We start from the raw sequence: 12,798 nt of genomic DNA, 5'->3' as shown, positions 1-12,798 counted from the left end.
CACACACACACACACAGAGCACACACACACAGAGCACACACACACACACACACACACACACACACACAGAGCACACACACACACAGAGCACACACACACAGAGCACACACACACACACACACACACACACAAATTAATTATTGTAATAATGAAACCGTCAGCGCAAGTCTTGACTGACTGTTAAGCTGAGAGCCGTTACAGACAACACACAGTTTAGATAGATAATCCCCAGAATGCCTTGTTCCACCTCTCCCTTGTAGATTGGGGACACACACACACCATACCATAAGCTACTCTGGGTTCATCCTGTCTCTATCTGCAGCGGGCGTTATCTTAGCGTAGCCTAGTGGTTAGAGCGTTGGACTAGTAACCGGAAGGTTGCAAGTTCAACCCCCCAAGCTGACAAGGTACAAATCTGTCGTTCTGCCCCTGAACAGTCATTTAACCCACTGTTCCCAGGCCGTCGTTGAAAATAAGAATTTGTTCTTAACTGACTTGCCTAGTTAAATAAAGGTACAAAAAAAAAATTGAACCCGCGGCCAGGATGTATAAGGGCCATCTCTGTCACAACCACTTCCTGTTACTGGAATCACCAGCTGTTAAGGTGTAATCACCAAAGTCAATCAGTTGTTAACTCCAGCTTATATGGAGGCTGTAATCGCTGCCAAAGGTGCTTCAACAAAGTACTGAGTGAAGGGTCTGAATACTGATGGAACTGTGATATTTCTGTTTTAGCTTTGTCATTATGAGGTATTGTGATGTCATTATGGGGTATTGTGATGTCATTACGGGGTATTGTGATGTCATTACGGGGTATTGTGATGTCATTACGGGGTATTGTGATGTCATTACGGGGTATTGTGATGTCATGGGGTACTGTGATGTCATTATGGGGTACTGTGTGTAGATTGATGAGGGTATTGTGATGTCATTATGGGGTATTGTGATGTCATTATGGGGTATTGTCTGTAGATTGATGAGGTACTGTGATGTCATTATGGGGTATTGTGATGTCATTATGGGGTGTTGTGTGTAGATTGATGGGGTACTGTGATGAGGGTACGGTGATGTCATTATGGGGTATTGTGTGTAGATTGATGAGGTACTGTGTGTAGATTGATGAGGTACTGTGTGTAGATTGATGAGGTATTGTGTGTAGATTGATGAGGTATTGTGTGTAGATTGATGAGGTATGGTGTGTAGGTTGATGAGGTATTGTGTGTAGATTGATGAGGTATTGTGTGTAGGTTGATGAGGTATTGTGTGTAGGTTGATGAGGTATTGTGTGTAGGTTGATGAGGTATTGTGTGTAGATTGATGAGGGCAGTGTGTGTAGATTGACGAGGGTATTGTGTGTAGATTGATGAGGATATTGTGATGTCATTATGGGGTATTGTGATGTCATTATGGGGTATTGTGATGTCATTATGGGGTATTGTGATGTCATTATGCTGTAACAAAACAAAACCTGGACAAAGTTGAGGGGTCTGAATACTTTCCGAAGGTCACTGTATGTGTGTGTGTGTGTCTGTGTGTGTCTGTGTGTGTGTGTGTACTCACTGTGTTTTTGTGCTGTGTGAAGACAGACAGGTCTCCGTTGAAGATGACTTCAGCCAGAGAGTTGACCAGCGGCTGGTAGTGGATGATGAGAAACACCTTGAGACAAACCCAACAAAAATAACAACGTTCATATGCAGTTTTATCATTGATCGTCCATCCCTACGGTGAGGTGAGGTGAGGTGAGGTGTGATGAGGTGTGATGAGGGGAGGTGTGGTGTGATGAGGTGTGATGTGAATGGGTGAGGTGTGATGAGGTGTGATGTGGTGAGGTGTGATGTGGTGAGGTGTGATGTGGTGTGGTGAGGTGTGATGAGGTGTGATTAGGTATGATGTGAAGAGATGAGGTGTGATGTGAAGAGGTGTGGTGTGGTGTGATGAGGTGTGATGTGGTGAGGTGTGGTGTGATGAGGTGTGATGTGAAGCGGTGTGATGTGATGAGGTGTAGTGTGATGAGGTGTGATGTGAAGCGGTGTGATGTGATGAGGTGTGATGTGATGAGGTGTAGTGTGATTTGAAGAGATGAGGTGTGATGTGAAGAGGTGTGATGTAATGAGGTGTGGTGTGATGTGGTGTGATGTAATGAGGTGTGATGTGATGAGGTGTAGTGTGATGAGGTGAGGTGTGATGTGGTGAGGTGTGATGTGGTGTGATGAGGTGAGATGAGGTGTGATGTGAAGAGGTGTGATGTAATGAGGTGTAGTGTGATGAGGTGTGATGTGGTGAGGTGTGATGAGGTGTAGTGTGATGAGTGAGGTGTGATGTGAAGCAGTGTGATGTGATGAGGTGTAGTGTGATGTGGTGTGGTGTAGTGTGAAGCGGTGTGATGTGATGAGGTGTAGTGTGATGAGGTGTGATGTGATGAGGTGAGGTGTGATGTGGTGAGGTGAGATGAGGTGTGATGTGAAGAGGTGTGATGTAATGAGGTGTAGTGTGATAAGGTGTGATGTGATGAGGTGTGGTGAGGTGAGGTGAGGTGTGATGTGGTGAGGTGTGATGAGGTGTAGTGTGATGAGGTGTGATGTGAAGCGGTGTGATGTGAAGCGGTGTGATGTGAAGCGGTGTGATGTGAAGCGGTGTGATGTGAAGCGGTGTGATGAGGTGTGATGTGGTGTGATGTGATGTGGTGAGGTGTGATGTGGTGAGGTGTGATGTGGTGTGATGAGGTGTGGTGTGATGAGGTGTGATGTGAAGCGGTATGATGAGGTGTGATGTGAAGCCGTGTAGTGTGGTGAGGTGTAGTGTGAAGTGGTGTTATGTGATGAGGTGTAGTGTGATGAGGTGTAGTGTGATGTGGTGAGGTGTAGTGTGAAGCGGTGTGATGTGATGAGGTGTAGTGTGATGAGGTGTGATGTGGTGAGGTGTGATGAGGTGTGATGAGGTGAGATGAGGTCTGGTGTGATGAGGTGTGATGTGAATGGGTGAGGTGTGAAGAGGTGTGAAAAGGTGAGGTGTGATGTGAAGACGTGTGATGAGGTATGGTGTGATTAGGTGTGATGAGGTATGGTGTGATGAGGTGTGATGAGGTGAGGTGTGATGTGAAGTGAGGTATGGTGTGATGAGGTGTGGTGAGGTATGGTGTGATGAGGTGTGGTGAGGTATGGTGTGATGAGGTGTGGTGTGATGAGGTTTGATGAGGTGAGGTGTTATGAGGTGAGGTGTGATGAGGTGAGGTGAGGTTTGATGAGGTGAGATGTGATGAGAAGAGGTGTGATGAGGTGAGGTTTGATGTGGTGAGGTGTGATGTGATGAGGTGTAATGTGATGAGTTGTGATGTGAAGCGGTGTGATGAGGTGTAGTGTGATGAGGTGTAGTGTGATGTGGTGAGGTGTAGTGTGAAGCGGTGTGATGTGATGAGGTGTAGTGTGATGAGGTGTAGTGTGATGTGGTGAGGTGTAGTGTGAAGTGGTGTGATGTGATGAGGTGTAGTGTGATGCGGTGTGATGAGGTGTAGTGTGATGAGGTGTAGTGTGATGAGGTGAGGTGTGATGAGGTGAGGTGTGATGTGGTGAGGTGTGATGTGGTGAGGTGAGGTGTGATGGGATGTGATGAGGTGTGATGTGATGAGGTGTGATGTGATGAGGTGTAGTGTGATGAGGTGTAATGTAAATGGGTGAGGTGTGATGAGGTGTGATGTGATGAGGTGTAGTGTGATGAGGTGTAGTGTGGTGAGGTGTGAAGAGGTGAGGTGTGAAGTGGTGTGATGTGGTGTGATGAGGTGTGATTAGGTGTGATGAGGTGTAGTGAGGTGTGATGAGGTGTGGTGTGATGTGAAGAGGTGTGATGAGGTGTGAAGCGGTGTGATTAGGTGAGATGAGGTGTGGTGTGATGTGATGAGGTGTGATGTGAAGAGGTGAGGTGTGATGTGGTGAGGTGTGATGTAATGAGGTGTAGTGTGATGAGGTGTGATGTGAATGGGTGAGGTGTGATGAGGTGTGATGTGAATGGGTAAGGTGTGATGAGGTGTCGTGTGATGAGGTGTGATGTGATGGGTGTAGTGTGATGAGAAGAGGTGAGGTGTGAAGAGGTGTGATGAAGTGTGATGTGATATAGTGTGAAAAGGTGAGGTGTGATGTGAAGCGGTGTGATGAGGTATGGTGTGATGAGGTGTGGTGAGGTATGGTGTGGTGAGGTGTGGTGAGGTATGGTGTGAAGAGGTGAGGTGTGATGAGAAGTGAGGTATGGTGTGATAAGGTGTGTTGAGGTATGGTGTGATGAGGTGTGATGAGGTGAGGTGTGATGAGGTGTGGTGTGATGAGGTGAGGTGTGATGAGGTGAGGTGTGATGAGGTGAGGTGTGATGAGGTGAGGTGTGATGAGGTGAGGTGTGATGAGGTGAGGTGTGATGAGGTGAGGTGTGATGAGGTGAGGTGTGATGAGGTGAGGTGTGATGAGGTGAGGTTTGATGAGGTGAGGTTTGATGAGGTGAGGTGTGATGTGAAGAGGTGTGAAGCGGCGTGATGTGATGAGGTGAGCTGTGATGAGGTGAGGTGTGATGAGGTGTGGTGTGATGAGGTGTGGTGTGATGAGTTGTGGTGTGGTGTGATGAGGTGTGATGTAATGAGGTGTGATGTAATGAGGTGTGATGTAATGAGGTGTGATGTAATGAGGTGTAGTGTGATGAGGTGTAGTGTGATGAGGTGTGATGGGTGTAGTGTGATGAGAAGAGGTGTGAAGAGGTGAGGTGTGAAGAGGTGTGATGAGGTGTGATGTGATGGGGTGTAGTGTGATGAGGTGTGATGTGAAGAGGTGTGAAAAGGTGAGGTGTGATGTGAAGCGGTGTGATGAGGTATGGTGTGATGAGGTGTGGTGAGGTATGGTGTGGTGAGGTGTGGTGAGGTGTGGTGTGATGAGGTGTGAAGTGAAGTGAGGTATGGTGTGATGAGGTGTGATGAGGTGTGGTGAGGTATGGTGTGATGAGGTGTGGTGAGGTGTGGTGTGATGAGGTGTGATGAGGTGAGGTTTGATGAGGTGAGGTGTGATGAGGTGTGGTGTGATGAGGTGTGGTGTGATGAGGTGTGGTGTGATGAGGTGAGTTGTGATGAGGTGTGATGAGGTGTGGTGAGGTGAGGTGTGATGAGGTGTGGTGTGATGAGGTGTGGTGTGATGAGGTGTGGTGTGATGAGGTGTGGTGTGATGAGGTGTGATGAGGTGTGGTGAGGTATGGTGTGATGAGGTATGGTGTGATGAGTTGTGGTGAGGTGTGGTGTGATGTGATGAGGTGAGATGAGGTGAGGTGTGATGAGGTGTGATGAGGTGAGGTGTGATGAGGTGAGGTTTGATGAGGTGTGGTGTGATGAGGTGAGGTGTGATGAGGTGAGGTGTGATGAGGTGAGGTGTGATGAGGTGTGGTGTGATGAGGTGAGGTTTGATGAGGTGAGGTGTGATGTGAAGAGGTGTGAAGCGGCGTGATGTGATGAGGTGAGCTGTGATGAGGTGAGGTGTGATGAGGTGTGGTGTGATGAGGTGAGGTTTGATGAGGTGTGGTGTGATGAGTTGTGGTGTGATGAGGTGTGATGTAATGAGGTGTGATGAGGTGTGATGTGATGGGGTGTAGTGTGATGAGGTGTGATGTGAAGAGGTGTGAAAAGGTGAGGTGTGATGTGAAGCGGTGTGATGAGGTATGGTGTGATGAGGTGTGGTGAGGTATGGTGTGGTGAGGTGTGGTGTGATGAGGTGTGAAGTGGTGAGGTGTGATGTGAAGTGAGGTATGGTGTGATGAGGTGTGGTGAGGTATGGTGTGATGAGGTGTGGTGAGGTATGGTGTGATGAGGTGTGATGAGGTGAGGTGTGATGAGGTGAGGTTTGATGAGGTGAGGTGTGATGAGGTGTGGTGTGATGAGGTGTGATGAGGTGAGGTGTGATGAGGTGTGATGAGGTGTGATGTGATGAGGTGTGGTGTGATGAGGTGTGGTGTGGTGTGATGAGGTGTGGTGTGATGAGGCGTGGTGTGATGAGGCGTGGTGTGATGAGGCGTGGTGTGATGTGATGAGGTTTGATGAGGTGAGGTGTGATGTGAAGAGGTGTGAAGCGGCGTGATGAGGTGAGGTGTGATGAGGTGAGGTTTGATGAGGTGAGGTTTGATGAGGTGAGCTGTGATGAGGTGTGGTGTGAAGAGGTGTGGTGTGATGAGGTGTGGTGTGATGAGGTGTGGTGTGATGAGGTGTGGTGTGGTGTGATGAGGTGTGAAGCGGTGTGATGTGGTGAGATTGTGTGTGTACGTACATACCTGTGACAGTAGGTTAAGGGACACCTGAGGGTTGATCTTACGATCTTCAGACTGAAACACAGACAGACAATATGTCAGATACACATTAGTATTTGTTACACAGTACACACACACCCCACCACCTACCTGTTCAGGGCAGACCAGAGAGAAGACGTAGAGAGGCAGGAACAGACGGTTGAGCAGGTGGTCTGTCAGGACATCGTTCAGGAACTCACAGTTGATAGTCAGGATATCGTTCAGGTAGTGGAGATGGTCGAGATGCTCTGCTACCAAGTCACTCAGCTTCCCCCGGTTACGATGCCTGGAGAGGGGAGAGGGAGAGAGACAGAGGAGAGAGAGACAGAGGAGAGAGACAGAGAGAGAGAGGTGGTATGTACATAAGTGTGTAATGATCTAGTCTGTAACTGTTATGGTTTTGTGTTTCACAACATGTATCTGAATGTATACCCAAGCCTGCAGTGCAAACACAACCTTCCCAAGAGGACAATATCTTAATCAGATAACTCTGACAGGTAGAAAGTCTAAACTGATACAACACTGACACCTAGTGGACAAAGGGGAGAATGACCCATCTGAAGACTAGATAGAGACCCCTAGTGGACACAGGGGAGAATGACCCATCTGAAGACTAGATAGAGACCACTAGTGGACAGAGGGGAGAATGACCGATCTGAAGACTAGATAGAGACCCCTAGTGGACACAGGGGAGAATGACCCATCTGAAGGTTAGATAGAGACCCCTAGTGGACACAGGGGAGAATGACCCATCTGAAGGTTAGATAGAGCCCCTAGTGGACACAGGGGAGAATGACCCATCTGAAGGTTAGATAGAGACACCTAGTGGACACAGTGAGGAATGACCCATCTGAAGACTAGATAGAGACACCTAGTGGACAGAGGGGAGAATGACCCATCTGAAGGTTAGATAGAGACCCCTAGTGGACACAGGGGAGAATGACCCATCTGAAGGTTAGATAGAGACCCCTAGTGGACACAGGGGAGAATGACCCATCTGAAGACTAGTGGACACAGGGGAGAATGACCCATCTGAAGACTAGATAGAGACCCCTAGTGGACACAGGGGAGAATGACCCATCTGAAGACTAGATAGAGACCCCTAGTGGACACAGGGGAGAATGACCCATCTGAAGACTAGTGGACACAGGGGAGAATGACCCATCTGAAGACTAGATAGAGACCCCTAGTGGACACAGGGGAGAATGACCCATCTGAAGATTAGATAGAGACCCCTAGTGGACACAGTGAGGAATGACCCATCTGAAGATTAGACAGAGACCCCTAGTGGACACAGGGGAGAATGACCCATCTGAAGACTAGATAGACACCTAGTGGACACAGTGAGGAATGACCCATCTGAAGGTCAGCTTAAGGAAAGATCCACTCATCCCCATAGGCCGACATACAGACAGTCTCTTACTCACTTTTCCAGCACGTTCTATAGAAATGTATAGGAAGCTAAATGATAACAGAACGTAGAAGAAAAATGACTGTCTGAACACATTTGGTCCAGTTTGATGACGTTGCTGCCGTGTGTGTGTGTGTGTGTGTGTGTGTGCTCACTCTTGGTCCGTCTGAACACACTTGTCCAGCTCTATGACGTGGGAGCCGATGAACCAGACCAGGTTACTGAAGTAAGGGACCGCCGTCTTGTCTCGAATGTAGTGCAGCATGTGCTGGTTGTCCACTAGAGGGGTGAGAGGTCAAGGGATGTTACCGTGGTTACACAGATAGATGGGGAGACGGGGGGGGGGGGGGGTCAGAGGAATACAGGACCAGACATTTACAGAGATTGGATATGAGGTATAACTATATAGAGAATAAAGCTGTTCTCTCCAGGAGGACTCTACTCTGAGACTGGTAGTAGACAAAGACTCTACTCTGAGACTGATGTGGAGGACTCTACTCAGAGACCGATATGGAGGACTCTACTCAGAGACCGATATGGAGGACTCTACTCTAAAGAGACTGATGTGGAGGACTCTACTCTAAAGAGACTGATGTGGAGGACTCTACTCTAAAGAGACTGATATGGAGGACTCTACTCTAAAATGAGACTGATATGGAGGACTCTACTCTAAAATGAGACTGATATGGAGGACTCTACTCTAAAGAGACTGATATGGAGGACTCTACTCTAAAATGAGACTGATATGGAGGACTCTACTCTAAAATGAGACCGATATGGAGGACTCTACTCTAAAATGAGACCGATATGGAGGACTCTACTCTAAAATGAGACCGATATGGAGGACTCTACTCTAAAATGAGACCGATATGGAGGACTCTACTCTAAAATGAGACCGATATGGAGGACTCTACTCTAAAATGAGACCGATATGGAGGACTCTACTCTAAAATGAGACCGATATGGAGGACTCTACTCTAAAATGAGACCGATATGGAGGACTCTACTCTAAAATGAGACCGATATGGAGGACTCTACTCTAAAATGAGACCGATATGGAGGACTCTACTCAGAGACCGATATGGAGGACTCTACTCAGAGACCGATATGGAGGACTCTACTCAGAGACCGATATGGAGGACTCTACTCAGAGACCGATATGGAGGACTCTACTCAGAGACCGATATGGAGGACTCTACTCAGAGACCGATATGGAGGACTCTACTCAGAGACCGATATGGAGGACTCTACTCAGAGACCGATATGGAGGACTCTACTCAGAGACCGATATGGAGGACTCTACTCAGAGACCGATATGGAGGACTCTACTCAGAGACCGATATGGAGGACTCTACTCAGAGACCGATATGGAGGACTCTACTCAGAGACCGATATGGAGGACTCTACTCAGAGACCGATATGGAGGACTCTACTCAGAGACCGATATGGAGGACTCTACTCAGAGACCGATATGGAGGACTCTACTCAGAGACCGATATGGAGGACTCTACTCAGAGACCGATATGGAGGACTCTACTCAGAGACCGATATGGAGGACTCTACTCAGAGACCGATATGGAGGACTCTACTCAGAGACCGATATGGAGGACTCTACTCAGAGACCGATATGGAGGACTCTACTCAGAGACCGATATGGAGGACTCTACTCAGAGACCGATATGGAGGACTCTACTCAGAGACCGATATGGAGGACTCTACTCAGAGACCGATATGGAGGACTCTACTCAGAGACCGATATGGAGGACTCTACTCAGAGACCGATATGGAGGACTCTACTCAGAGACCGATATGGAGGACTCTACTCAGAGACCGATATGGAGGACTCTACTCAGAGACCGATATGGAGGACTCTACTCAGAGACCGATATGGAGGACTCTACTCAGAGACCGATATGGAGGACTCTACTCAGAGACCGATATGCAGGACTCTACTCTAAAATGAGACTGATATGCAGGACTACTCTGAGACTGAAATGGAGGACTCTACTCTAAAAAGAGACTGATATGGAGGACTCTACTCTAAAAAGAGACTGATATGGAGGACTCTACTCTAAAAAGAGACTGATATGGAGGACTCTACTCTAAAAAGAGACTGATATGGAGGACTCTACTCTAAAAAGAGACTGATATGGAGGACTCTACTCTAAAAAGAGACTTATATGGAGGACTCTACTCTAAAATGAGACTTATATGGAGGACTCTACTCTAAAATGAGACTGATATGGAGGACTCTACTCTAAAATGAGACTGATATGGAGGACTCTACTCTAAAATGAGACTGATATGGAGGACTCTACTCTACTCTGAGTCTGATATGGAGGACTCTACTCTAAAGAGACTGATGTGGAGGACTCTACTCTAAAGAGACTGATATGGAGGACTCTACTCTAAAGAGACTGATATGGAGGACTCTACTCTAAAGAGACTGATATGGAGGACTACCAACTCTGGTTTCTGACAATGTGTCATCACGGTAGGCCAAACTCCAGTCCTCCAAACTCCAGTCCTTACGAAGAAGACATGCTTCATCGTAACATTCTGAATACTCATCGTCGTGAACGGAGTTGTTCAGAGGCCCGGTGTTCAAAACCATTCAGGACTGTTTCACCTCTTAGAAAATGTGTATTATAACTGTATATCAGTATTATAACAGTTGACTTGAAACGATGGGTTTGAATTACACAGAAACCAACAAAAAGCATGCAGGTCAGTTTACACATTTAAATGATAAGCCCAAGTCAATAATATAATTAATAACATTAATGATTACTATATATACACACACACACACACACACACACACACACACACACACACACACACACACACACACACACACACACACACACACACACACACACACACACACACACACACACATTCAGTGAGGTGCATTTATTAATTAGACTTACATGAGACTGGAGTTAGGCCCACGGGAGGTAAGAGTGAGAGGAGGAGGAGGAGATGGGGAGAGGAGGAAGAGGAGAGGAGGAGTGGAGGAAGAGGAGGAAGAGGAGAGAAGAAGAGATGGGGAGAGAGAGGAGATGGGAGAGAGGAGGAAGAGGAGGAGATGGGGAGAGGAGGAAGAGGAGAGAGAGGAGGAAGAGGAGGAGATGGGGAGAGGAGGAGATGAGGAAGAGGAGGAAGAGGAGAGGAGGAGTGGAGGAGTTGGGGAGAGGAGGAAGAGGAGGAAGAGGAGAGAAGAGGAGATGGGGAGAGAAGAGGAGATGGGGAGAGAAGAGGAGATGGGGAGAGAAGAGGAGATGGGAGAGGAGGAGATGGGAGAGGAGAAAACAGAAAGAGCGAGGAGAGAAGAGGAATAGATGGGGAGAGGAGGAGATGGGAGAGAGGAGGAAGAGGAGAGGAGGAGATGGGAGAGAGGAGGAAGAGGAGAGGAGGAGATGGGGAGAGGAGAAAACAGAAAGAGCGAGGAGAGAAGAGGAAGAGATGGGGTGAGAGGAAGAAGAGGAGAGAGAGGGGAGAGAGGAGGGGGAGAGAGGAGGAAGAGGAGAGGAGGAAGAGGAGAGAGAGGGGAGAGAGGAGGGGGAGAGAGGAGGAAGAGGAGAGGAGGAAGAGGAGAGAGAGGAGGGGGAGAGAGGAGGAAGAGGAGAGGAGGAAGAGGAGAGAGAGGAGGGGGAGAGAGAGTAGGGAGAGAGAGAGGAGGAAGAGGAGGGAGAAATAGAGGACAAGAGGGAGGGAAGGGAGAGGGGGATGGTGAGAGGGAGGGGAGGGGAGGGAGAGAGCATACACAAGGTTAACGGTAGTCAGGTAGCTGTGTAGTATCTAACAGAACTAAACAGCAGGGCTCCTGGGTAGTCAGGTAGCTGTGTAGTGTCTAAACAGCAGGGCTCCTGGGTAGTCAGGTAGCTGTGTAGTGTCTAACAGACTCCTGGGTAGTCAGGTAGCTGTGTAGTGTCTAACAGAACTAAACAGCTACACGACCCACACGACCCACACAGCCACACGACCCACACAGCCACACGACCCACACAGCCACACGACCCACACGACCCACACAGCCACACAGCTGACTAACACGTTGTTAAATACACCCAGACAGACAGACAGACAGGTATAACAGTCTGGAGTACATGTTGAGTAGTACATCAGCAAGGCAGAGCTGCTCAGACACCTTGGTCAGCCATGTCAAGCCGAGCACCCAGGGCCCCGAGCACCCAGGGCCCCGAGCACCCAGGGCCCCGAGCACCCAGGGCCCCGAGCACCCAGGGCCCCGAGCACCCAGAGCCCCCCGAGCACCCAGAGCCCCCGAGCACCATGAGCACCAAGAGCCCCCCGAGCACCCAGGGCCCCCCAAGCACCAAGAGCCCCCCGAGCACCAAGAGCCCCCCGAGCACCAAGAGCCCCCCGAGCACCAAGGGCCCCCCGAGCACCCAGAGCCCCCCGAGCACCCAGAGCCCCCCGAGCACCCAGGGCCCCCGAGCACCCAGAGCCCCCCGAGCACCCAGAGCCCCCCGAGCACCCAGAAGAGGAATAGCAGCTGGCCAATGCAGAGGTTTCAGCCCCTAGTAGCGCGTGTGTGTGTGTGTGTGTGAGTGAGACTCACCCTTGTAGACGTTCAGTGTGATGGTTCTGACTGCGATACGGACCATGCTCTCTGGGTGGTTGAAGAACTTAATGGCCTCGGTGTACAGGGCAAAATCATTAGTGTGCTGTGTGTTGGGAGACAGAGAGGGGGCGCCAGTGAGCTCAGCACAGCACCACTGTTGGGCACAGAGAGACCACACTACCAGAGACCCCTAGCCCCTTACCCCCTCAGGGACTAGGCCCTTAACCCCTACTACCAAGGGAACTAGGCCCTTAACCCCTACCTCCTAGGGGACTAGGCCCTTAAGCGTTACATCCTAGGGGACTAGGCCCTTACCCGTTACCTCCTAGGGGACTAGGCCCTCACCCGTTACCTCCTAGGGGACTAGGCCCTTACCCCCTACCTCCTAGGGGACTAGGCCCTTACCAACGTGCTGCAGTTAGTTATAGGGCAACCCTGCTTCTAATTCTAGTAGCAGGTAGACTCCCAGAACTACAGATAGCTGGAATCAGGATGGAAT

General features: G+C 49.2%; 1 protein-coding gene across 1 annotated transcript in view; it reads right to left on the bottom strand.

Annotated features, from left to right (window-relative positions):
* The window catches only part of clec16a (C-type lectin domain containing 16A), a 95,032-nt gene that overhangs the window by 69,166 nt on the left and 13,068 nt on the right, over positions 1 to 12,798 (bottom strand). The window contains 6 exon segments of the mRNA XM_031820316.1: positions 1,561 to 1,656; positions 6,286 to 6,336; positions 6,412 to 6,586; positions 7,867 to 7,990; positions 10,645 to 10,650; positions 12,297 to 12,402. Coding sequence (XP_031676176.1) covers positions 1,561 to 1,656; positions 6,286 to 6,336; positions 6,412 to 6,586; positions 7,867 to 7,990; positions 10,645 to 10,650; positions 12,297 to 12,402 — 558 coding nt within the window.

The sequence above is a fragment of the Oncorhynchus kisutch genome, unplaced genomic scaffold (assembly GCF_002021735.2).
Source record: "Oncorhynchus kisutch isolate 150728-3 unplaced genomic scaffold, Okis_V2 scaffold3238, whole genome shotgun sequence".
Classification (NCBI taxonomy): Eukaryota; Metazoa; Chordata; class Actinopteri; order Salmoniformes; family Salmonidae; genus Oncorhynchus; species Oncorhynchus kisutch.
Note: the sequence above shows the minus strand (reverse complement) of the source record. Positions and strands in the feature narration are given on the sequence as shown.